This window comes from Gymnoscopelus microlampas, assembly GCF_963454915.1.
Source record: "Gymnoscopelus microlampas genome assembly, chromosome: 23".
Taxonomy (NCBI): Eukaryota; Metazoa; Chordata; class Actinopteri; order Myctophiformes; family Myctophidae; genus Gymnoscopelus; species Gymnoscopelus microlampas.
In genome coordinates, this window is record NC_139960.1 from 9,891,641 (window position 1) to 9,918,350 (window position 26,710).

Below are 26,710 nucleotides of genomic sequence, written 5' to 3' on the forward strand. Positions count from 1 at the left end.
ACTTTCTGTACACTTTTTTGAAAAAAATCTTCCTCCTAATATGACCATAATACCTGATGATCATGTTTTAGGGGGGGGGGGGGGGGAAATCACTGAAAGTCACGGCACCCCGTCTTTAAGCTGAGTAGCAAGTGTGATACCTGGTCCCATGTAGAACAGTCAGTGGGGTATTCTCATCTAAACCTTCACACAGTTTGTTTAGCCCATGTCATTGCTTGGCAAGTCCCCCAACTGATTCCTGTTTGTCAAGTCCCTGTATAGGCATGTCAAAGCCGTATGGCGTAGAGCCCGACCAGGCAAGTAATATTAACTAAAGGGATATTCCTCTATTATGGATACATTCATTTTGTCTGCTCTCTATTTAAATGTGTTGTTCAAATGTGGGTGGATAGAAAGGCACACCTTACTCTTTACTGGTAGAGAAAACATGGCTTAGGAAAAGGATTAAAGGGAATAACTGGCTGAGAGGGAGAGAGCGAGAAAGAGAGTGAGTGAGTGTTGAATTGATTGTGAGACGTCTCAATCAGTCTCCTTTGATATCTTTCAGATAAGGACATGGCTACTGTGAATCCACAATACCAATTACAGAGGGCCCACACACACACACACACACACACACACACACACACACACACACACACACACACACACACACACACACACACACACACACACACACACACACACACACACACACACACACACACACACACACACACACACACACACACACACACACACACACACACACACACACACACACACACAAGAAACAGTGCTGTGCACAACATTCATATACAGAATTAAACATCACACACGTCATCCACATTCAGACTCTGTCGGGGCGTGCTATGAATAGCTACTCAAAGCTTTTGTAAAAGTTGTGTGATTACACAAACGAAAGCAGGACCATCTCCAAGAGGTCTTTGATCACCCAGAGGACAAAGCTGTTGAGAGGACTTTAAAAACTAAAATAAGTTGCACTGATTGGGCCATGGGATGAAAGAAGCAAAGTTCCCACAATTCAACAGCACACACATTGAGGAAACGCATGTAAAGACGCAAGTGCATTAGCATGCTTCATTGCTTGCTAAAGGGGAGGGGCTGATGGACTATAATGCTTTTAAGTCAGGCCAGCCGACGAGCAACATAAATTATTGCATATAATCAGACCAAGTGAGGAGAGGGCCTTAAGTCATCGGTGTGTGTGTGTGTGTGTGTGTGTGTGTGTGTGTGTGTGTGTGTGTGTGTGTGTGTGTGTGTGGGGGGGTTGGGCATGTCTGCTCATCAACCCTTTACAGCCAAAATAATTTGTCTTCCTAAAGTGCCTGGCGGGTCTCCACGGCAACCCCTCGCGCACCACGCAAAGCTCTGGAAAAGACTAACGGCCGTCATTAATGGAGGTTACGTCATGATCCCCTTTTGAACCCACAGTTGTGCCCCGTTAATTGCATTGCCCCCCCAAAACAGGCCCCGCATCTCCTCACAAGATGATACCTGGCTATCGCACGCACGCACGCACGCACGCACGCACGCACGCACGCGAAAGCGCACAAAGGATTCCCAAACTCCTTAGCTCGACACCCAAAAGATACATTTGGTGTGTCCCCGGGACCCAGACTTACAAAGCTACAGTGGGCCCTGTTTCAGAAAATCGTGAAAATAGCCGATCTACAAGCTCAACGCGATCTACATCATAAGCTTGTAGATTGGCTATTTTCACTGCTTTTGAAAGATTTTTTAAAATGTATGGAAAACGTTTGCAATATGTTTTTTATTTCCTTTTCTCCCTGAAAATCTCTTGAAAAAATAATTTGCAAAAATATGTACCGGTACTTAACGTTAATAAAAAGGGGATATTCACTTAGTGACCCGTAAACAAGGGTCCGCGACCCAAGAAATGGACTCTCGACCCATTGTTTGGGAAACACTGGGTTATAAAGGGTCAAGCATTAGATAATGGGAACAGGGTTTCATAAACGGCCCTCGGGCCCTCGGCTCAATAGGCCCCATAAAAAAAAAGAAAACATGAGGACACTGGTGGCTGGGGGGGCCCCTGGTTTTATGGACAATCACTTAGTAAAGGAAATGAAAAAAAAAACCCCCAGAAAAGGCTGTTGTGAGACATATGAAGGTAGTATAAAGGGGGTTGGGTTAACCACTTAAGCCCTATATACTTTGTCATACAGCGAATAGTGAAAATAGCCAATCTACAATCTCACAAAGCGTCACAAAGGCACCCGTTGTGAGCTTGTAGATCTGCTGTGTTCCAGGTTGAAAGTGGTTGAGCGGGTGCTGAGAGGAGCATTGAGGACAGTGGAGGACAGTTTGTGTAAAAGCCTCTTCGGCCCCCTCGGCCCCATACTGTGGCCCTCAGCCAGGGAAACACACAGAATACAGACAGACGGCTGAAAAGAGATGGGGAGGGGAAAAAAAGACACGCTCAGAGGGAAGCACATCCTTTTATTCCACACGTTCAATGTGAGCAGAAGCTGACCAGGTTGTAAAAGACTAAATTAACCCATTAAGACCTGGAAAGCATCTGTAATCTTTTTATTTACACTAAGAAGCATTATTTTACACTTTGGCTATTCAAAAATAGCAGATATACAAGCTCATAGCGCGGCACCGAGTGCCGCGCTACAAGCTTGTAGATCTGCTATTTTTGAAAAATAGTGAAAATGTGTGCAAATCTTTGAATATATATATTTTTAAAGCGAACATTTGTAACTCAAATCTTTGCTTCTGGGGGTCCCTGGAACAACATATTTTGAGATGGGGGTCGAATAAATTTGATTTTGGGGGTCCTTGACATGAAAGTTTGAGAACCACTGATATACAGTAGAAACACAGCCTGGTAAACCCTCCCTCCGGAAATCTCATTTCAATGAGATTTCCGGAGGGAGGGTTTACCAGGCTAATAGAAACATACTTTTTCTGAATTCTGTTGGGATTTAGAAGACATTTTGTAGAATCGGCTTCAGGTCTTAATGGGTTCATAAATGAGTGAATGAATGAATGGCAAAGAAACTGTGGGGTTGGAAAAGACAAGAGGATGAATCCGTAGAATCAGCTTTTTTTTTTACCTCCTTTCTAGTATGTGTGTGTGTGTGTGTGTGTGTGTGTGTGTGTGCGTGCGTGCGTGCGTGCGTGCGTGCGTGCGTGCGTGCGTGCGTGCGTGCGCTTTTGTTTGTTTGTTTCTAGGCGCATGTAACCATCCAAATACATCTGCCTGATCTGATGCCGCCACAGTGTGCTGCAAACACAGCTCTTCCTCAGAGCGTGGAGAAACGATTCGCTGCTTGACTTCATGCAAATGGCCAATCTGTGCGTTCATCTGTTGAGCTGCCTGGGAGCATCATGCAGGACAGACACGCATCGTGCTGCCTGCTACTCCCCTGCTTTGCATGGAGCGATAAACACAGCTCACACTAAGTTGAAACTTAGCCTAGTTATATCTTAAATGGCTTTTACAAAAGCCATTTAACCCATTTAGCCGGGAAAGTATTTGTGTCATTTTCAGATTCCTTTGGCTATTCAAAAATAGCAGATATACAAGCTCATAGCTGCTATTTTTTGTTTTTTATGTGAAAATTTGTGCAAATCTTTAAATATATATATATTTAAAAAATATATATATTCAAAGATTTGCACTCATTTTCACGATTTAAAAAAAAATAGCAGATCTACAAGCTCACTCGGTGCCGCGCTATGAACTTGTATATCTGCTATTTTTGAATAGCCAAAGAAATCTAAAATGACAGAGATACTTTCCCGGATTGAATGTGTTTAAGCTATAACTAGGCTAAGTTTGAACTTAGTGTGAGGTGGTGCAACTGGCCCCTGTTGAATACAGATTCTACAAACATCCCAATTCAAACCTGTAGTGGTAAACAAAAGCAGCGTTACGTCCACCTCTTCCCCTGACTCAGATCCCCCTCTTTCATGTGACATCTCTTGCCTCGAACACACTCACATGATTTGTGTGATGCTTATTTTACAGTTGTTGCACTTGTTGTCCTTTACATGCACAATGCAAACGTGAATGTAAATCAAACTGTAAGTCAGCAAAGCAGTGTGATGATGCATGGCCATCGCTCATGTCAGACAGAGCTGGAAGATAATATCTCAGGATCATAACACAGTAGTCGACAGCCCATTAACCCATTAAGACCTGAGGCAATTCTTAAAAATGTTTTCTAAATCCTGACAGTTTTTTGGGAAAAAAAAAAATCGAAAAATTATTTTTTCAAGATTTTTCAAAAATAGCAGATCTACAAGCTCACTCGGTGCCGCGCTATGAACTTGTATATCTGCTATTTTTGAATAGCCAAAGAAATCTAAAATGACAGAGATACTTTCCCGGATTGAATGTGTTTAAGCTATAACTAGGCTAAGTTTGAACTTAGTGTGAGGTGGTGCAACTGGCCCCTGTTGAATACAGATTCTACAAACATCCCAATTCAAACCTGTAGTGGTAAACAAAAGCAGCGTTACGTCCACCTCTTCCCCTGACTCAGATCCCCCTCTTTCATGTGACATCTCTTGCCTCGAACACACTCACATGATTTGTGTGATGCTTATTTTACAGTTGTTGCACTTGTTGTCCTTTACATGCACAATGCAAACGTGAATGTAAATCAAACTGTAAGTCAGCAAAGCAGTGTGATGATGCATGGCCATCGCTCATGTCAGACAGAGCTGGAAGATAATATCTCAGGATCATAACACAGTAGTCGACAGCCCATTAACCCATTAAGACCTGAGGCAATTCTTAAAAATGTTTTCTAAATCCTGACAGTTTTTTGGGAAAAAAAAAAATCGAAAAATTATTTTTTCAAGATTTTTCAAAAATAGCAGATCTACAAGCTCATAGCGCGGCACTCGGTGCCGCGCTATGAGCTTGTATATCTGCTATTTTCGAATAGCCAAAGAAATCTAAAGTGACACAGATGCGTTCCAGGTCTTAATGGGTTGAGACCTGAGGCCGCTTCTACAAATGCCTTCTAAAATCTGTAGTGCTCACACTTTCGAGACTTTTTCAAAATATAAAAAAAATAGCAGATGTACAAGCTCGCAGCGCGGCACGAAGTGACACGCTGTGAGCTTGTGCATCTGCTATTTGTGAATAGCCAACGCAAAAATCTAAAACAAAACATTCTGGATTCTTATGACATGATTTATTAGACCTACTGATGCACTATTAGTTCAAATAATTTAAATGAAGTATAGATGTAACATTAACTAACAATTTTCCAACTTGTTTGGCTTTATTTGTTCTTTTTTTTTTAAGCTTCTCTAGAAAAACTGACTCTTTCAGCTTAACATAAAAATAAAAATATCCTGATGAACCATTTTACACATGATGCATGATAACTGATAAGTCATCCCTACCAAGAATCAAACTGACAACCTTTCAACTTCTAGGTAGCCTCCCAAACCAACGTGTTAGGCTTGTGGACTGGCAGTGAATTTTACAGCAGTTCTATCCCTTCTACAATATTCACCACAAAATCAACTATCCTCTTAGTACAATAATGGATTTATAAAGCAATCTAAATCAACATAAAATAGATCAAAACTCGGAATAGGGATCTACAGCTACAATGTAAAGAAGCGCAAAGCAAAATGCACGCTGATTCAGTAGCCGGATGGCTAACTGGCCAGTCGGCTTCATATGACATTATATTATATTATATTACGGCCAAAGCGAGGCAGGGCTGCAAAATGCCTTTTGTAGTAACCTCGTTCAACCACAACGCACAGACAAAAATTGACAAAAACCTTTAAAGGGATATTTCACTTTCAAAAAAACTTTGGGTCATTTTATCATCTACTCAGGCTTTTGTGAGCCCCCTAGACCATTTTTAAGTTGCTTGATTCAGTATTTAGATATTTGATATCCATTTTATCAGACACGCCCCCTTCCTATACAAACCCATTATAACTTCAAACTCCATTTTAACCATGTTAGATTTATCAAAAACACCCGTCCTTGGTTCTGGTGACTCACCCTGCCCTCCTAATACGTGAGGGGCCGTGTTTTTTCGATGACTTTTTTCACTTATTATTATTTTTGTTTTTTATTGTATTTAATTTTTTTCATTTTCCAAAAATAATATTAAAAATAAATGAAAAAAGTAATCGAAAAAACACGGCCCCCTCGCGTATTAGGAGGGCAGGTTGAGTCACCAGAACCAAGATATCCCTTTAAGAGATAAGAGACATTCATTCATAGGCAGTGCTAAACTTGGCATAGCTAAATCTCATTCTAGGTCACAGTCAAACATGCTAGAATAGATTATCTGTCACAATGACTGTGGGTAGCCTACAACTCTGACTAGTACAACGACAACCAGTTCAGAATTAACATGGCTTGAACTCACAGTAATCTGCCCTGACAACCTCACTGATTCCCAAATGACATAACCTGCTGTTGTAGAGGGGAGGGAAGCCAGAAATGGGAAGTTTTGGCGGTCCAGGCACCCTAGGCTGCAATGCCAGCCTGACAGCGTGTCGCGGGTTCGAGTCCCGACGACCTTTGTTGCGTGTCACTCAACATCTCTCTCCCCATTTCCTGTCAGTCTACTGTCCTATAAATAAAGGCATAAAAGCCCAAAAAACTAATCTTTAAAAAAAATGTACTAATTGACGATGATGTGACATGTTTCACATACAACCATGAATCTTACATTTGCATTGGATTTGGTGGTACGTAGAATATATACTTGTTTATATGCAGCTGCTTACAGGAGTTCTATCCTATAGACCTATACGGTGAAAATGTACCTATATCTAAATGCACCTTCAAAGCAAAATCCAATGGTGGACAGGTTCACTAATGGACAACATTCAAGATTAACCCATTAAGACCTGAGGCGGTTCCTACCAATGTCTTCTAAATCCTAACAGTTTTCTGAAAAACGTATGTTTCTATATCAGTGGTGCTCAAACTTCTTCATGTCAAGGACCCCCAAAATTATATTTATTTGGCCACCGACCCCCATCTCAAAATATTTTGTTCCAGGGACCCCCAGAAGCAAAGATTTGAGTTTAAAATGTTCGCTTTAAAACAATATATATTGAAAAGATTTGCACACATTTTAACGATTTTTCAAAAATAGCAGATCTACAAGCTGGTAGCGCGGCACTCGGTGTCGCGCTATGAGCTTGTAGATCTGCTATTTTTGAATAGCCAAAGTGTAAAATAATGTTTTTTTTAGCTCAAATCAAAAAGCCATGATCATAACCAGCCATGATGTACAAGGAATTACATGCCCATGACACTCTCCATGGATCATTACCAGCGAGACACCAAAAAGGGGACGGGGTCCCCCAATGCCCCACGGCCCTTTGAGCATTATGGCTGCCAGCGTTGAGATTTATTCAGGCACTGTGTTATCTGAGGGCCACACGGGAGCCCTTATAGCCTCTGCCACTGTCACGTGTGTGGGCATGGAAAGACAGCCAGGGGACTGGATGTCGGTCTACCGCGGCAGAGTGGGGTTGGAAGGGGTCAGGGGGGGCTACACGCATCACTGCTTTGATTTATGAGAGTCTTTCTGTCTGCATGGAGGTAGTAGTAGTATGTGCGGTTGTGGTCATAGAGATAGAAAAAGCAGATAATCATCCTTAACCCTTTAAGACCTGGAACGCATCTGTGTCACTTTTTGATTTGAGCTAAAAAAAAAAACATTATTTTACACTTGGGCTATTCAAAAATAGCAGATATACAAGCTCATAGCGCGGCACCGAGTGCCGCGCTGAGCTTGTAGATCTGCTATTTTTGAAAAATCAAGAAAATGTGTGCATATCAATATATTTATATTATTTTGAAGTGAACATTTTTAACTAAAATATTTGCTTCTGGGGGTCCCTGGAACACAATATTTTGAGATGGGGGTCGGCGGCGAAATACATATCATATCGAGAGAGAGAGAGAGAGAGAGAGAGAGAGAGAGAGAGAGAGAGAGAGAGAGAGAGAGAGAGAGAGAGAAATAGAGAGAGAGAGAGAGAGTATCAACTGGTTTATCTGATTGCGTCATGTATTCTTTACCCATCCTTATCACACAGGTGCAGAGGTCACTGGATGAGTTGGAAACCGAGTCGGTCAGAGGACAAAGTCGACGTGACCTGACCAGCCAGCATTATGTCCTCACACACACGCAAACAAAAGCACACTCATGCACATGTGCACAAATGTGCACCACAGACAAGTACGTGCACAGCCACACACTTTATTACCTGTGAGGTTTCTGCCCTATGTTGTTTTTGCAATGGAGTCCAAAGGGAAGCATGCACATCCCAACAAAAATGTACAGGTGCTGAACTAAGATACGTAACACTGGAGAAGGAAGGGACGTCTGCACGCGGTCTTAGCTCCCAGTAGAAAAAGCGGGTCTTCATCAGGTCCGATGGGTTGGGTTGAAACATTGTCAACTTAACCTGAAAGACCTGAAGCCGATTCTACAAATGTCTTCTAAATAAAAAAAAATCTGAAAAACGTATGTTTTTATATCAGTGGTGCTCAAACCTTTTCATGTCAAGGACCCCTAAAATTATATGCATTTGGCCGCCGACCCCCATCTCAAAATATTTTGTTCCAGGGACCCCCAGAAGCAAAGATTTTGAGCTTTAAAACATTATATATTAAAAGATCTGCACACATTTTCACGATTTTTCAAAAATAGCACATCTACAAGCTCGTAGCGCGGCACTCGGTGCCGCGCTATGAGCTTGTAGATCTGCTATTTTTGAATAGCCAAAGTGTAAAATAATGCTTTTTTAGCTCAAAACAAAAAGTGACACACATGCGTTCTTTCTACTGGGAGCTAAGACAATGTGCAGACTTCCCTTTCCTTCTCCTATGTGGTTTATGCACCTTAAATCTAATCTCTATGTACATACCTGCCGCTATGTGGACCTACCGATGCGATACGCACTTTTGCACCTTATGTTTAACCTCATGTACATACTGTATCTGCTGGTCTCATGAAATGTAGATAACTTGATTTTTTTTTCTCTTTAAAATGCTCCTTCAGTAGTAGCCCAGCGAGGGCCAGCGAGTGATGACTGTCTTACACAGTCAGGGACACAACATTACATTACGATACAGAATACCTCTCTCCACCCTTCCTTCAACATTGTTCGTACTCATATGCTGTGGTTGTCATGGTGACTGGCTACTCTGGAATGTTCTGGGTGTCTTGGAAGAGTTTGAGGGATACTGGCTGCTGCTGCTGCTGCTGTTGTCGTCGCTGTTGTTGTTGTTGTTGTTGGCCATGTGACTGTGTGGTATAGTCTCTCCTGTCTGGACTGGACAGCTCGCAACTCAGCTTAGGAATGAACCAACCAAGTGACACTTTTTTGGTCAAACATGGACTTTTATCCAAAAATCCCACCTAAATCAGAGTATGGGTCTAATTTATACTTCATCTTATGGCCGTGTCCATAACTGAAATGCAACTATGACACCATCTCTATGAACAGCTAGCTATGATGGAGTCTCCATGAAAAGCTACAAGGTATTTTGTCTCTAAAAAATGTTCCGGTTATATGTTCATGCAACACAATCCTGTGTCCAGTTCTGACCATGTCAGCGGTGTGGTGAGGTGACAGCTTACCACTAGGGCTGCCCTGTAATGCCACCATCATAATCTGTCATGAAGGGGCCTTAGTCACTACAGCAATGACTACTGCGGTTATGTAAGGAGATTTATGGTGTGTGTCTGACATAACGCTACAGTGCACCACACTGTTATTATGCTCAGGTTTTGCTTTGTGCTGCTGCCCCGTGTCATTAGGGACTCCCTGGTGGACGGCGAGGCCATATCACATTATGCCGTTGCAGCCCACAATCGATGGAAATTAAACTACGCACATTAATCAAAAGCTTATCAGCCGAGGTGGGGTTTTGGTTTGCATACCAGAGTTTCTCACAGCCAGGTTACCATCTCTCATCTCACTTGATGCTTTTTCCATACGTTTTATTTGTATTTTATCTGACAGTAAACCCCCCTATACACACACACACACACACACACACACACACACACACACACACACACACACACACACACACACACACACACACACACACACACACACACACACACACACACACACACACACACACACACACACACACACACACACATTCTCTCTGTTTGATGCAAACACAAATTTAAGCCAGAGCGATATATCAGTATTCACTTTATATCGGCCATCATTTGATTTTTTTTATATGACATCGGTATCTGCAAATTATGCAGCCGATGTTTTACTTTTTATAATGTTTCAAAATTAGCAAATCTACAAGCTCACAACACGTTGTGATGCGTTGTGAGTAGAGCTGTGCATTGGCACTGCCCTCACGATTCAATTCGATTACGATTCACCAGGTAACGATTCGATTCGATTACAATTAACCTTTTAATAATTCGATTCGACGATGCATCGCGATGCATCACACTTTTCTATATTATTGTACAACATGGAAACCTTTTCATCAGTCAGTACAAGCAGTCAGATATACTGAACGACATATAAATCTGCCTGCTTCTCTGTGCAATTGATTAAAAAACAAAAATTAAATAAATGTAATAAAAAAAACATATTTTCTTTTTCAAAATGGATTAATCGATTATTGACATTTGTGAATCGATTCATAATTGTCCATGTCCGCATTGCGATTAATCGATTATTCGATTATTTTTGACACCACTAGTTGTGAGCTTGTAGTTCTATCATTGAAAATGTGAGAAGAGTGCTTAAAGGTAGGGTAAGTGATATGTTTTGGTTAAAACAAAAAGTATTTTGTTAAAAGGTCAAAATACTATATTCTGATAGTAATCATTGCTATAGAGTGTTTGTTCAGTAACAGGAGTCTCCCCGTCTCTCCAGCTCTTTAATAAACAGAAAATACATTTTTCGGTATGTGTCAAAATCTCAGCCAATCAGGAGAAAGTACCCATTTTTAAGCTTAATTTTTATAGTGTTCCAGTTCAAATTTTGTCTGGTCATTTCTGAGTGTCATCACTTCCAATTTCACTTGTTTAATCTGTATCCTGATTGAGTTCTCTATCCTGATTGGATAAAATTGGAAATGAAACTGAAACTGAAACGAAAATGCATTTTCTGTTTAATAAAGAGGTGGAGAGACAAGGTGACTCCTTTTACTGAACAAACACTCTATAGCAATGAGTACTATCAGAATATAGAGCTATTTAACACTTATTTTAACCAAAGAAAATCACTTACCCTACCTTTAAGTGGTTAAATAAAATGTAGTTCAAGTACAAGTTTGCTTGTTTATTGTGTAATTAAAGTGAAATATTCTATTATCTTTCAAGTATCAGTCAAAACATCGGTAATCTGTGGTCTAGGACTCTGCAAAATAAGGAAGGATCGGCATTGGAGCGCACACACACACACACACACACACACACACACACACACACACACACACACACACACACACACACACACACACACACACACACACACACACACACACACACACACACACACACACACACCCACCCCTTGGCTCTTGCCAGTGTTTGCGTTGAAGCTGGTCACCCTGGGCCTTGGACCAAACGAACGCAGAGCACTGGGTGTACCTTACCACTGCATATCATAATAACTACTATTGATCTCCCCAGTGTAAACACAGCAACTGAAACAAACACAGATAGGGCCACTATTAACCACTTAAACCCTCTACACATAGTACACTGGACCTGGGTTGGCTCTAATCTATACCTGGACCGCTTTTTCCACTCTCTTCGCCAAAACTACATGAGTAAAGATGAACGCGTAAGACTGAATGCACAAAACGAGAGACGGTACATGTTCGTATGACAGGAACGGCCTTCGTGGCCTGTCTTTGGTTAACTATTATGTACGCTACACTATTTTCATTATGGTTACCAGATAGAAGAGATAACGTGTGAAAGAAGTTGGAAGAGGAGTGTCGAGAGATTTGATTCATAGATTATATACAGTAATACGTATCCAAATACAGGGCATATGCCTCCAAACGCTGCTTGATACGATCTTGTGTTGAGAAAGACTAGGATTGGTCTTTGTTCCATAAAATGTCTTCAAACGACTGTTTTCTAGAGAGGGAAATGTCACTGACATTTCCATATGCATCCCGTGGGTGCCTGGATGAAATGACGTGACATTCAGACGCATCTCCCTGAGGAGAATTATGTGTGTTACAAGCACAAAGGACTGGTTTACAGAACACTGTGGCTTCTTTTACTGATTCTATTCTGTCATTTGAAACCAATGCCTGGCGGACTCCGTTGAATGTACAGATTATATGGCACCAAATAATCAACTTCTCTTTCTTTCATTCAGACATCAACGTTCCACGTTACCGTGTCAGAGCACTCAAACATACCGCGTCACGCCACTTCTATGCTACGCTAGTAACGCTACCACTGCAGCCAATGTTGAGATTAGCCCCAACGAAGGATGACGAAATCACAGAAAGAGACATACCACTGTCCAGTGGTGTAAAGTAACTACGTACATTTACTCAAATACAGTACTTAAGTACAGTTTTGAGGTATTGGTACTTTCCTTGAGTATTTCAGATTTCCAATACTTTTACTTCTACTCCACTACATCTCAGAGGCAAATATTGTACTTTTACTCTACTACAATTATTTGAAAACTTTAGTTACTAGTTTCTTTTCAAATATAAATTATGATATTATGAAACATACATTAACCACTTTAGCTTTCTTTATACATAGGCTATTTGAAAATAGCCGATCTACAAGCTCACAACGCGTCGCATTGTGAGCTTGTAGATCTGCTATTTTCAAATATTTTAGTACTTTCACTTTTGGTACTTTAAGTTAATTTTGATGCCAATACTTTTGTACTTTTACTGAAGTCAATTTTGAATTCTGGACTTTTACTTGTAACAGAGTATTTCTACATAGCAGTATTGGTACTTGTCCTTAAGTCAAGAATTTGAGTACTTTTTCCACCCCTGCTTCTATGCTACGCTACCACTGCAGCCAATGTTGAGGTTAGCCCAACGAAGGATGACGAAATCACAGAAAGAGACATGCCACTGTCAAGCACAGACACGGCCATTATCAGCCTCTGTTCGGCTCAAAACGCTCGTCTCCCCTCTCCCTTTGTCCCTCGCTCTCTCCCTGGGACCGCTGTGCTCCACGGAGGGAGAACATATGGGGTACAGGGTCAGAGGTCAGCCTAGAGGGAGGGGGTGTGTAATGTCTGCTAACGCCTCCTGGGATCAACTGCTCACTTTGGTAAGATAATGGGAGGCGATACACACAGGACTCGGTACTATGGGCTCCGGCAACGGGGAACAGCGGCTAACATCTAACAGTATTCTCTGGGGTTCCCTGGGGTCTGTCGACTCCCACAAATGGATAATCCATCATCACCCAGCCACCGCTGTTCGACGTCTCACCTCCGAACCCTGAACTTTGACAGGGAGCATGTGTGAGCGATAACACACGGCAGACTGTCGTGAGCGGTATGGTCGCAGGACATGACAGCGCTTCACTGACATTGAACATCTTGTCGGGTCCCCGCAAGTTTGGCACTCGGCTGCGGGTATTCAACTATAGTCCAAGTCCACCATGTCCCCTTTAGCTTTCTGGGGGAACCGTTTTGTGCTTCTTAACGATCAGTCCCTGTAAATCAGCATTTGGCACACTGCGTTCAATAAGTCTTAGATTCCCTCGTGGAGAGAGAAGCATCAGTGAGGACTTTTCTTTTAAAAGGTGGAGAGGACTATGCTGATGCCGACTGTTACGCGAGGTAGAGATCGGATTCGGAAGCCTAGCTCTGTCTGTGACTGTGACTGTGACTGTGTGTGTGTGTGTGTGTGTGTGTGTGTGTGTGTGTGTGTGTGTGTGTGTGTGTGTGTGTGTGTGTGTGTGTGTGTGTGTGTGTGTGTGTGTGTGTGTGTGTGTGTGTGTGTGTGTGTGTGTGTGTGTGTGTGTGTGTGTGTGTGTGTGTGTGTACAGGACAGAAGACAGTGCTGAGGACTGGCCGTGTGTGTTATAGATTACAGAGATGTGTTCAGCGTAGCCTGGAGGAGCTTGTCTGAATGGATTACTCTCTAACAGGCTTAATAGGGCCCGCAGCGAACAAACGGGCCCTCTCACAGAACACGAGCCAGGACAAAACACAGACATGGAGGGGATCACTACAAGGGCAGGAGTCATGCATGAGACAGAGAGACAGAGAGAGAGATAAATGCAGCAGTCGCATGCAAGAGATAATTCAATTCACCCTCTACAATAAACGAAACTGACAAAAAACTAACAAACAATAAGCAGAAGGACATTATTATCATAGGCTTTAAACGGTCTGGTGATGATACTGCGCAAACACAGGTTTTCACCGTCTCCTTTAATGAGCTATTAGGATCTACGCGACACCGTCCCACCATTATGTGCCATTAACATAAGTCAACAGGGGCAAGGTGTCAGTTGTTGTTAGCCTGCGTCATCATTAGCATACGTCAGCAGCGCAGCACTGCCCTTTAAAGCCATTGTGCAGACTTGACTTTGCAGGCCGGCCCCTGTGTGGACAGATGGCCTGAGCCGCGGCCCGGGACAGAGCCTTTAGCTCCTCGAAATCCCTTTGTGCCGTCGTCCCTCAGCCTGTGGATGGTCAGGGTTGCCAGATCTGCTTGTTATAATTTCCCCCGGATCGGCTATTTTCAAATAGCTGATGTATATGTTAAAGTGCTCATGTGGCCCATAGTCGCTTCTTTTCGGCTGGTTTTCCTAGACCTGGTTGCTTGTTTCTCTCACAGAATCTGGCTACACTGTGGATGGTCCCACCTACACTACACTACACTACACTACACTACACTACACTACACACATAGACGTGGTCACTCCGGTCACTCTGAAACAATCCTTGCCATAACCACTTAAACCCTATAGTATATACTCATGACCAGGGTCCCCCCTAAGGGTCTATCATTGTCCCCCACCCTCACTTTGTCCTTAGTCTACACCAAATCTCTTTTCTGAAAGTCGCCGATCTACTGTACAAGCTCACGTGTCACACTCACACCACGGTGAGAGCTTGCAGATTTGCCATTTCTGCCGAATGTTCATCTATTGTTAGGACGTGCCCAGAATAGGGAGGCTAGTAGGGTTCAAGTTGTTAAGCCTATATTTGATACCCTGAACAACAGTGTTGTCTTCGAAAAAAATAAAAAAAAATCCTCACGTGACCCTCACCCTCAAGCTTTATGAGACAGAGACACGCTTCGTCTGCAGCAGACGCGCATCAATATAGCCACTGCAATGGTAGAAGCCCTGTTCTTTATTGTCTATCTATCTTACTACTATCAACAACAGGTGCATGGTTGAGTTCCCTGGAGAAGACAGAGTGTACTTCTCAGCTGACTCAATTAAGGAGGAGAACCACAAGAACTCTATGCCTGTGGAATTCCTACTTCCTAATTCACTGACACCCTCTGGACTCCCTGACCATAATCTGAAACTGAAACTAGGAGCCCCAGTCATGCTGCTTAGAAACCTGCAAGCAGGTGCCAAGCGCACATCTACTTACCTCAGCCTGTGTTTGCTCATGGCCAACTCTACACAGCCTTCTCAAGGGGAAAGAGAGCCAGTGCTGTCAAGGTTTACATTAAGGGTAATGATGAGGGAACAACTGACAATATTGTTAACACTGAAACTATTTTAATTAACTTTGAGCCAAGAGGAGGAAATTTACTATTTAGAAGGGATGACAAAGGAAATGTTCGAAGACTATGATGAATTAGAGCGCTGCAATAGTGTCTTGACTTTGAGCCACGCAAATGCCAGGCAGGTAGAAAGAGAAGAATTGGAACAATATAAGGTTGGGGCCTAAATGTGAGGGCCGCGAAGCATCTCCTCACATCTAGTATATATATATATATATATATAAAACACAAACCCACCATCCTTATTGTCACCGTAAAGCTGTGCTCTCTCTGCTAAGCAAGATGGCACCATGGTGCCGTACACTACAGATCAAGCTTTGTCGGGACTCGGCAGACAATCCAAAAGGTTCCACCGGCCCTCCACCTGACTAGTAGGTCGGATGTGGCCAATGTACCGTTTGCTTTCTGAGCAGCCCAGGCACTTCCAACTCCCTGAGGTGCAATTATGAACACATTCAGTCCAGTGGGCTGCAGCAGTGACTAACCCCTTGGCAGTGATGATCGCACAATGAGGGTCTAGCGGGCCCTGATTCAGTGTCACTACTGTGACTGCAGTGCACAGTGATGGTGTTGTGGAGGGCGGGGGGGGTTGGGGAGCGCAGCTTGCTTTCGTGTGGAGTCTGAGGTGTGAATAGGGGAGAGACAGAACGCAGACGACATGAAAGGATAAGGGGGGGGGGGGGGGGGGGGGGGGGGGGCGAAGGGGAGGAGGAGGTCTGGCGTTACTGGAGCTAGGGAACTACGAGCATGCGTTCTCACACTCGTCTTGTGGAAACGACACAAATGATCAAAAGAGAGCGAGAGAGAGAGAGAGATGAGCACCTGGCTGATTGGAGGCAGTATGGCGGAGAACTGAAGCTCAGCTGGGCATCTGTTGATCATCTGTTGTTTACAGCAGGGCGTCTTCAGAAACCAGGCAGTGTGTATACATAATGTGAATGCTGTATGCTTTGTGTGTGAGTCTGTGTGGGTGGTGTGTATTTCAGTGAGAGTGGCCGTGCTACAAGGCTACAGCGCATCGGGCTCCCATGCTGGGTAAACCACTTGTCATATACTGTATCTAGTAAAGTCAGAAGCGGTTGAAGGGTGTGCGACCCGTACAGGAAGCAATACTGGCCTAATATTTCCATCTACAAATAGTTTGCCAGCTTCATCACCCTCCCAAGAATAGCTCCCCCCCTCTCACCTTTCGACTCAGCAATGCCACCAACCCATAATGCATCTGGTGGTGTTAGAATGCAGAGCACAAACACAACGCAGGGCACGTCTTCTTCTCCTCTCTCTGGTGGCAACTATTTTCAGTGCCCTGCTCAACCAGCCGGCGTGTATTTATAAAGCTTAGAATCACTGACGTCCTGAGAGGGAAGCGGTCTGGATTGAGACAGGGCTGTTATTTTTTGGGAGGAACTAAAGCCACTAATTATGACTCCGGCGTGGATCAAAAAGTTTAGTCTGGACGGACGGGGCAAAAACGCGCTTCACATTCCGACACAGAGAGACCGGCACAGATGCTGGCCTCTATCAAAGCCACCCACTGCTCCCATGACACAATCCCACCAGCAAGAGACCATCAACCACGCAGGAGTCCCAGGCATCGAGATTGTTAGAACTCTCACTCTATAGTCCCAGCCTAGGCAGCTCCACAGGAAGTCTGGCCCTCTAGCTACAACAATGGGCCTGGGGAAATAGGGCTGCTGCCACACAAAAGGCATGGGAGGAGGGGAATCACAGGCTAAAATAAGCAAAGGCATCCACTACAGGCTAATGTGGGTCACAACAACCACGGCCACGCAGTACACATGAATACGCGGGGGTTGGTGGGAGTGGGCGGGCTGAGACGCTAGCCTGGTGCTAAAGGTTGCAATATCAATCATGGCAGCATTAGCGTCGACCGAGAACGGGGGCGAACTGGAACACAGGCCTGATCTGAGTTATAAATCCCCTCAGCGGACGGATTGGATGATGGGGTGATGAACTATAGAAGGGACGGAGACAAAGTCATGGGGATGGATGGACTGCTTCTGTTCTGATATCAACTGGAGGTAGAGGGAGACAGAGCAGTTTTTTTACAATCAGTTTTACTGAAACAATGGAAAGATTCCGGTGTGAGTCTCTACCAACGGATGCCCCTCTGGCCAAGGACAGAATCTCCTCTCTCCGGTTTTCTTTCCCTTAACTTTCCTACTTTGACTAGCCACTCTATTTTTACATTGTAATGATACGGTTATGTCTCACTTTTCCCATTGACAGTTTCAAAAGTACAGCAGTACGTTAAAAAAAGAAAGAAAGCCAAATGGATCATCACAAAAAGCCAAAGGCTTGTTTACACTGTGGTCCATGAACATTCAAATAACTAGACAAACAGACAATCAGTACCAACAAACAACGATACATAAAATACACATCAAAATATGCAGTTTTATGACAATGTTGCAGTGGTTGAACATTGCAAATACAATTGTTACAGCAATTCCATTTGTAATGTTCACCGGCGGCCGCCATGGTTCCAGCTCAACCTGACCCATATAATCAGCTAATCATATCAAGGGGAGGACAGACTGACCCAATCCCCCAGAGATTTCCCACACAGATGTGTCACTGACACTGTTCAAGCTCCATGCGTCCCAATGACCTCATCAACTGCACCAATAATGACATCACCCACTGAGCCATCCATTGCTTTTATATATGATCAGATTACAAGAAGTGTAATTATGGCAATCTATAGCAGCCCTGTGCCAACTAGAGGTTCAGCTCCCCAGAAGAGCTCATGAATCTCAAGGATTATGTATTGGTGTTGTTTTTCAATTTCCCACACTTTGAAAACCACTGTCCTAAACGACACACACACAACCTCACATAACAAGTGGGAGCAGGCATCATCAGGATATATGCCATCATCAGCGGGGAGGATACTCATCAACAGTGTCATATCTCCGATACTCACGATAGCCTTAAGGCAACACACAGAGACAGACAGAAACCTGGGCTGTATAATGTCCCTCATGAATCAACAAAAATATTCAGCAGATTTTACATGAACGGACTCCATGGTCTTTGAATGCCCATCGACCTCTCCCCTTCCATCCAGGCCTGTCTGTCTGTCTGCTGCAAGGGCATTTATTTTGGAGTAAGAGTCCACTTGTTGAATCAATAAATGCAATAGAGCTGAAAATGAGCAGTCGTGGCTCACATTGATCACATGTGAGCTAAGGGTCCAACAGGTTCATTCGATTGAATTGACTATAAAAAAAAACAATTGATGTTAATCAAACAATCGATTTAAAAAATAGCATATCTACAAGCCCATAACGTGTCGTATCGCTATTTTCAGGGGGGGTTGGGGTTGGCGACATTGTACTACCAAGTATAAAACAACAGGACTGTGGTTAATCACACTAATTGATTTAGTTGATTACAAAAAAAGGGGGGAAAAGTGCTTCTTGGTTATTAGAGTAATCAATATAATAATTGCTAAGAAGAGAATCAATAGTTGCAGCCCTAATGTGAGCCTTTAAGTTGGTGCACTTATCATGCAGACTTTCAACAAATGCACAAAACAATTGTAAAATAAGCTTTGATTCCTGGTTCCCCAACATCCCAAGCAACAATGTTCACAACAGCACACTCACACACACACACACACACACACACACACACACACACACACACACACACACACACACACACACACACACACACACACTTTTTGAACTTTGAGCCAGAGATTGACTAGACTAGAGAGCCACAGAGTCAGACATGTGGTACCCCTGTGTGATGCAACAATTCCGTAACACAGTGTGCTGTCCTCATGCTGTTGAAAAAAAAACATCCCCAATACAAGGCATGTGGTGTCAAAGTACTGCAGCTCTGCATTGTTATGAATGAGTGCTCATCATGAATATAATGCCGGCTAATGTATATAGAGGAAAATGTCTGGCTCTGAACCAAACGGCAAACATGCTGCTAAACCAGAGCTGTATATTATATTCAGTAGGTTCCCCTGACTGGCCCCAAGAACATACCTCAGTCCAAGGTTCTGTGGTGGGGAGGAGGGGGTATAAATCAATGCATCTGCTAAGTGTGGAAAGTACTGTGTCCTTTTCTGAAGCACAAACTACTACAATGTGACTGATATCTGGGCACCTCAATGCCTAATCTCATGTATATATACCTGCTGCTACGTGGACATATACCAAAGTGTTACCACCTTGCACCTTATGTGACATGTCTAACCTCATGTAATGTACCTGCTGGTTTATGCTGTGTATATAATGAAGATCTTTTCTTTACCATTTGATTTCTGTCCTTGCTCTCCCCGTCCCCCCAGCCTTGGATCAAGACTATCATAGATGTATTTTAACGAGTCTGACTTTTACTTTCGGATCATAGATATGCAAATGTCAAAATCGATCAAATACATCTATGATAGTCTTGAGGTTAGAGTTAGTCCTCCCACCTTCTTTTCATTTCTCTTTCTGAAAACAACAAAAACGATGGACACTTGCACAAAAACAAATGTCATCCACTACTTCTAACCTGTAAACCTGAGATGTGACAGTAAAGTAGATTTTGATTGTGTTCTCAAGAAAGGACAGAGCAGTCTGAATATTGACTATTAAAGCAATTACAAAAGACTAACATCTCTTTCACATGACCCTGGCACTGTTTTCCAAACAAGCAACTTGATTACATCAGCAACTTAACAATGATTTGCTTAACACATTGCACTGACTATTCAAATGATTCATGATGCTACCCTCATGCATAACATAATACTGCACCATTCAAATGATCCATGATAACTCCTGCTTTTAAATTGCCCACATTGCATTCTAACTGTATTAGTTTATATTAAATAAAATAGGCTCAAAGAGCCTACTCTATACCAGTGGTTCTCAACCTTTTCAGGCCGTGACCCCCCAAAATAATCATATTTGAACTGGGGACCCCGCAATCGGTTCCACAGATAAATATTGTGAAAATAGCAGATCTACAAGCTCTTGTAGATCTTGTACCTATTTTCAAAAAAGGTATTTAAAAAGTCCTGAAATTGTCACTTCATTGTCATCTGGGGACCCCCCCCCCCAAAATCATGTGTTGTGGGGAACTCCCCTGGGGGTCGAGAACCACACGTTGAGAACCAGTGCTCTATACGTGCTGGTGAGACTCTGCCAAGAATGTAAACAAGTCTAACGTTCTACTGTCAGCGACCCTAATGCTGCATCCTTTGTTCTGGTGGTGTTCATATATATTATATATTATAGACCAGAACGGTTGTAACAAAGATTATTATGAGAAAGATACATCTAAACTGTTCCTTAAGAAATGATACATGTTTAAGCTGTAACGTTACATGGGTAATTGAATTCGAGCCAATCTCCCAAATGGATAAAGAGATAACTTGGATAAGTTGTGTTGTTGTGACATATATGAGTGGTAGCCTTCGATCGAGACTATCATAGATGTATTTAATCGATTTTGACATTTTGCATAATATCATATACGAAAGTAAAAGTCAGACTCGATAAAAAATACGTCTTGATCCATGAGCTACATGAGTGGCTGTGGCAACTGGCAAATGTAAAAAAAAATCTATAAAATACATCTATGATAGTCTTGATCCAAGAAGGCTAGAGGCAGATATAACAACAATAATGATGATAATTAGATCATACCGGCTAATTCGTCCGGTTCCAGCCCGGTCTCGGTGTCTATCCCGCAGATGACAAAGTAGTGAGCGAAGCGGCATGGCGCCGCGCCGGACGCCGCGCTGCTGACACTCATCCCCGGCTTGGATGTTGGACCGCGTCCCGCTGACTGACCCGCTGCTCCTAGTGGCTCAGCGAACAGCAGCAGCAGCGACACATTCCCGAAGAAAGAATAAGGAATATAGAAGAACTGCGTCAAATAATGACAATTGTGTGCCCAGTTCCCAAGTTGTACAATAAAATGTCCTGTTCTCTGGCGTTTAAGAAAGAAAGAGTCACTTTTAAATGTATTTTTTTCCCCAAAATATGAAGCTTTCGTGTAGAACGACTAGTGCCACTGACTGACTATGTCTGCGGACTGACTGCGGAGCTCGAGCTGTGGCTTGGCTTGTTGTCAGCTTCAGCGCGAGGGTTTACTGTGGAGCAGTAGTGTTGCCAGATGTTATGAGAGAAATAAGCAACCAGGTCCACAATTAAATGAATAAAAAACATAATGCAATAAATAAATACATGTATTTATTTAATTGTATTTCTTAATCATTTAGCTGATTTTTTTATTTATATCAGGGGTCTTCAACGTTTTCAGGCCAAGGACCCCCTAGCTGAGAGAGAGATGATGAAGCAGGGACCCCCTTGTATAAAATAGTTTTTCAGATTAAACTGTTTTTGTTTACTTGGTCTGCTCTTTTTCCCCCCTCTACATCTATACCTCTTTGCCAAAAATAGCCGATCTACAAGCTCACAACGCCTCGCGAGACGTTGTGAGCTTGTAGATCTGCTATTTTTGGCAAAAGTTCTCCTCAGAAAAGGGATGCTCGGGTTCAAGTGGTTAAGGTAAAAAAAATAAAAATCATATCACGCAAAGATTTGGCGGACCCCTGTAGTAACTCTGAAGACCCCCTAGGGGTCCCGGACGCCCTGTTGAAGACCCCTGATTTATATAGTTGCGTTTTTTATTTATTTCATTGTGGTATTTATTTTTTTGGACAGGTCTATGAAAACAAGCCCAAAAGAACAGAGCCCTTGGCTCTTTAAAACATAATACATTGGCTATTTGAAAATGGCCGATCTACAAGCTCACAATGTATCGCGATGCGACTAGTAGTGAACTTGAAGAAAAAATCTTGAAGAAATTTTGAAAAATTGAAACATTTTAACAACACAAATCTTGTATGGGGTCCCTGGCATAAAATATTTTCAGATGGGAGTCCGCAGAGACAAATACACATTCATTTGGGGGTCCTTGACTTGAAAATGTTTGAGAACCATTGGTTTAAACATTAGGAAACAACAGGCCAAAATAAGCAACTACACTCTTTAGAAACAAGTCCAAAAAATCCGCAACTAGCAATATTTACAAGCAACTTTACAGAAAAACTAGCCCAAAGTCGCTTATAATAAGCGGACATGGCAACACTGGCAGATGCTCCAGGAGGAGTCACCCGGCTGCAGGGCGGGACATTCAAATCTGCTGCTTGTTCATCCCACTTGTTTGTGCTGATGATGATCAGTGTGGAAATCAGTGGTTGGTTCTCAAATCTTTTCATGTCAAGGACCCCTAAATTAATATGTATTTGGCCACGGACCCCCATCTGAAAATATGTTGTGCCAGGGTCACCGCATACAAGATTTTGTGTTACAATGTTTTAAAAATATTCCAGATTTTTCACATGAAAAAAATATAATAGCAGATCTACAAGCTCACAACTTAGATCGGTTCATTTCAAATAGCCAATGTACATAGACCTTGTATTGTTAACTGTACTTCCATGTGCTTTTTCTCTGCAATCTTCTAAATAAAGTATTCAATCAAAGAGAAAGAGAGAGTCTCAAATAGTTCATTTAATATATTCCAGATGTATATTCATATTTCTCACTTTGTGATTTTTGTGTTCCTGCATCAACCTATATAGTTTTGTTGACTTTAGACTATTTTTTACATTTGATCTTGGCACTCCTATTCTGATAATGTTTATCTCACTTTATCTTACTTTGTGAATGTCTCTGTTAAGACAGCTCCACATTGTTTTCTCATAACTAAGCAATAGCATTAATGGCTTTGGTGGCTGAATTATTATTATTATTAGTAAATTACAAAAAAATACATACAATAGTATGAATTCTTATCCAATGAAGTTAGTGATTTATCAGGGGGTGTTGAACACTTTTGCAAGGCACAGGTCATATTCTCATTAGAGGCTGAGGCTGCAGGTCTGACACAATGTGTTGAAGTGCTGTATGAGACGCCGTACATACCATTACCAAATGCCTGTAAGTGATTAGGGGAAAGATCAAATACAATATCATACGGACCTTCATTGTTGAGGTGTTTATGCTTTGGGTCAGTGGTTCTCAACCTGCGGGTCGGGACCCCCCACATGATTTTGGTGTGTCTGATGATCTACAAGTTCACAACGCCTTGCGTTGTAGATCTGCTATTTTCACAATGTTTATCTGTGGGAAATGAGTGAAACTATATGTAATGCCTCAACTCATACTATTCCAAGTGCTTGTCAGGGTGGGGGGTCCCCAGTTCAATTATGATTATGTTTGGGGGGGGGGGGGTCGCGGCCTGAAAAGGTTGAGAACCACTCCTTATAGGACAGCAGACTTCATAATCTCAGCCTATCAACATCTGCAACCCAGTGTATCACATGCTGCATTATGAGACTGTGTTCGGATAAATTATCCAAAGTCTCCCTCTAGTGTTGAAACAGTAAATTAAGACATACCTGATTGCAGAATGAGTCATTTCTATGATGGGAAAATAACAGTTCTTAAGAGTATGGTCTAAAACACTATTAACCAGTTGAACCCTCGAGCCCACTATTCTGGGGGGAACATTTGCCAGAAATAGCAAATCTACAAGTTCATGGTGAGCTTGTAGATCAGCTATTTCCGGCTAAGAGATTTGGTGTAGAACGAAAAAAAGAGCAGACCAAGTATGAGAGCCAAGTAAGCTATGTTTTACTAAGTATAGATGAGGGCGTAAGTATAGCTGAGGGCGTAAGTGGTTAATAGAACTATTAATGCCAAAGAAAAACAAATAAACAGCAACGTTAAAAATAATAAGTGGAAAATATGTCACGTCATGACATTTATAATAGAAAAATACTGATTTGCAACATTCAAAAACGTATTAGGTTCTACTTACGTTGCATGTACATTGTAAATTAAATTTACAATCTGGTTTACTATCTGGTTTGTGGTGTGTTTAAATTTTAAACACACCACAAAGCAGATAGCTTTCAGGGAGGGAGCATGACCTGGCTCCAGGACAGACAGAGGCCAAAACATTTACCTACTTGGTGGAGATAAATTAGCCTGGTAAACCCTCCCTCCAGAAATCTCATTTCCATTTGATTTAATCAAATGGAAATGAGATTTCTGGAGGGAGGGTTTACCAGGCTAGAGATAAATATCAACACATACAATTTCTACTTTCATATTATTTTTAGTTTTATTTTCTGCTTTACTACAAAAGAAACAGTCCCAGCAATAGTTCTGTAATATGACCCGATTAAAAAAAAACAAAAAAAAACAAAAACAAATCTACTACAGTTAAATATAAAATGAAATATACCAAAACCATTCAATGCTACCCAGAAATAAAGTCTACTATAAAATGAATGTCATGAAGTCTACAGGTAAATTGAATGAAATGAAAGATTGAAAAGGTTATTTAAAAAGAAGGCAATCAATAGAATCCACCTAAAAAATGTGCCACATTTACCACAATCAATACTCACATCTTTCTGTGAATATAAAGTAATGCAAAATACTTTACAATAAGTTAACACAGGCACATCTCCCAAGAACTACAGCCACACCCTCAAGTTAACAGTCAAATAATGTTAGAAAATAAACGTTTACATGATTTTTTTTCTTTTCTTTGCAATAATTTTGCACGTCACACAAATTAATCGGTGAAAAACATAAAAAATAAAAATCTGGGCAGCAACATTTATTTTGGTTTTCTTGAGGAACACTTTTTTGTTTTCCACATTAGACTTCCGGTATGAGCAATCGAGACATATAGATTTAATAATATAAATATGTGAACAAAAATATACTAAAACTATCCCACCCCATCAACCCTCCCACCCAAGTAAAAAACAAACAAAACAAAAAAAAAAGATCAATGCCAAGTGGAACTTCAATAACTTATAAAACGATAGAAAAATGAAAAGGGAATACTTTCAGAAACATGTTTTAGCCCTATTCTTTCACGCTAAGGCGTCTATGAGCCGTTTAATTTTTTATCTTCTTAAATCAGACAGCACCACCCCTTTAGTGCTGCTAACAAATCAAAGTATAAATACTAAGAAAAGTCTTGTACAGTACCCTTTTTTTTCTCGTCAAAACTACAAAATAAGTTAGTGTCAGGCAATTATACAGATTATTTACAACGGTCATTTAAATATAAACAAAAGGTCCTCTTTTATGTGGATTCGACTTAAGTGAATGTGACCTGGCAAGAAAATAAGCTTTGGCTACAGTATACTGTACTTGGTTCCTGATCTGAACACTCACAGAAACACTCAAATGCAGGGTGAGAAATTAACTTTTTTTTTTTTTCATGGAGCCTGCCAAGTGATCCGTGATCCAGGACAGTGAATTGTTAAAATGCAAGCTGTGTTTAACATGTTTTATTTCCCTAGAAGCACCAACGATCTCCAACACCTTTCACCAAGTTTTAATACATTTTTCTCTGTACCAATTCAGAGAGATTGTTAGTGCTCCTGGTGAGTTTAAAAATATCATACATAACAGAAGAAGAATTTAACTTTTTGACTGATTGGCATACTATTAATTCGATTCTTACCTTCAGCTGTCATTCATTTATCTGTGAATAATATACATAAGCTTCTTCACCTCCATTGTTTTAAGCTTCATAACCTTTCTGTCAATCTCAAGTGATGTCATGTGTCACTGATGAAACGGTTGCTACCCTGTCACATTCAACAATCTGGTTAGTTTCTCATTTGCATACAGTTGAGATGAACTAAACGCTTTGACGCTACCGTACTTGGTCAATCCCACAATCTTTTGCAAGGGATTGCCCCCTCCTTCCTTGGAAAATAAATGGGAAGTTTCTTTTTTTTTTTTTATCGTCTCGCTACACCTATGTATGTATGCCTGCACGGTTCGCCACACAAATCGGCATGGACTGAGCAGCTGTGGGATTCGATGTATTCCTGCTTCTTGTCTATAGGCTTCAATGACAAATGTTTGAAGATGATCTAGGATTAAGGCTGGGCAATGAACAATATAA

The 26,710-nt window shown here is 41.8% G+C and overlaps 1 protein-coding gene across 7 annotated transcripts in view; it reads right to left on the reverse strand.

Moving 5' to 3' along the window:
- The window catches only part of dennd5b (DENN/MADD domain containing 5B), a 116,962-nt gene extending 95,186 nt beyond the window's left edge, over positions 1 to 21,776 (reverse strand). For all 7 annotated transcript variants that reach the window (XM_084050268.1, XM_084050267.1, XM_084050265.1 and 4 more), the window contains exon 1: positions 21,403 to 21,776. In XM_084050268.1, the coding sequence (XP_083906394.1) occupies positions 21,403 to 21,511 (109 nt within the window). In that variant the 5' untranslated portion in view covers positions 21,512 to 21,776. The remainder of the gene's footprint in view (positions 1 to 21,402) is intronic.
- Positions 21,777 to 26,710: the final 4,934 nt, after the last annotated feature.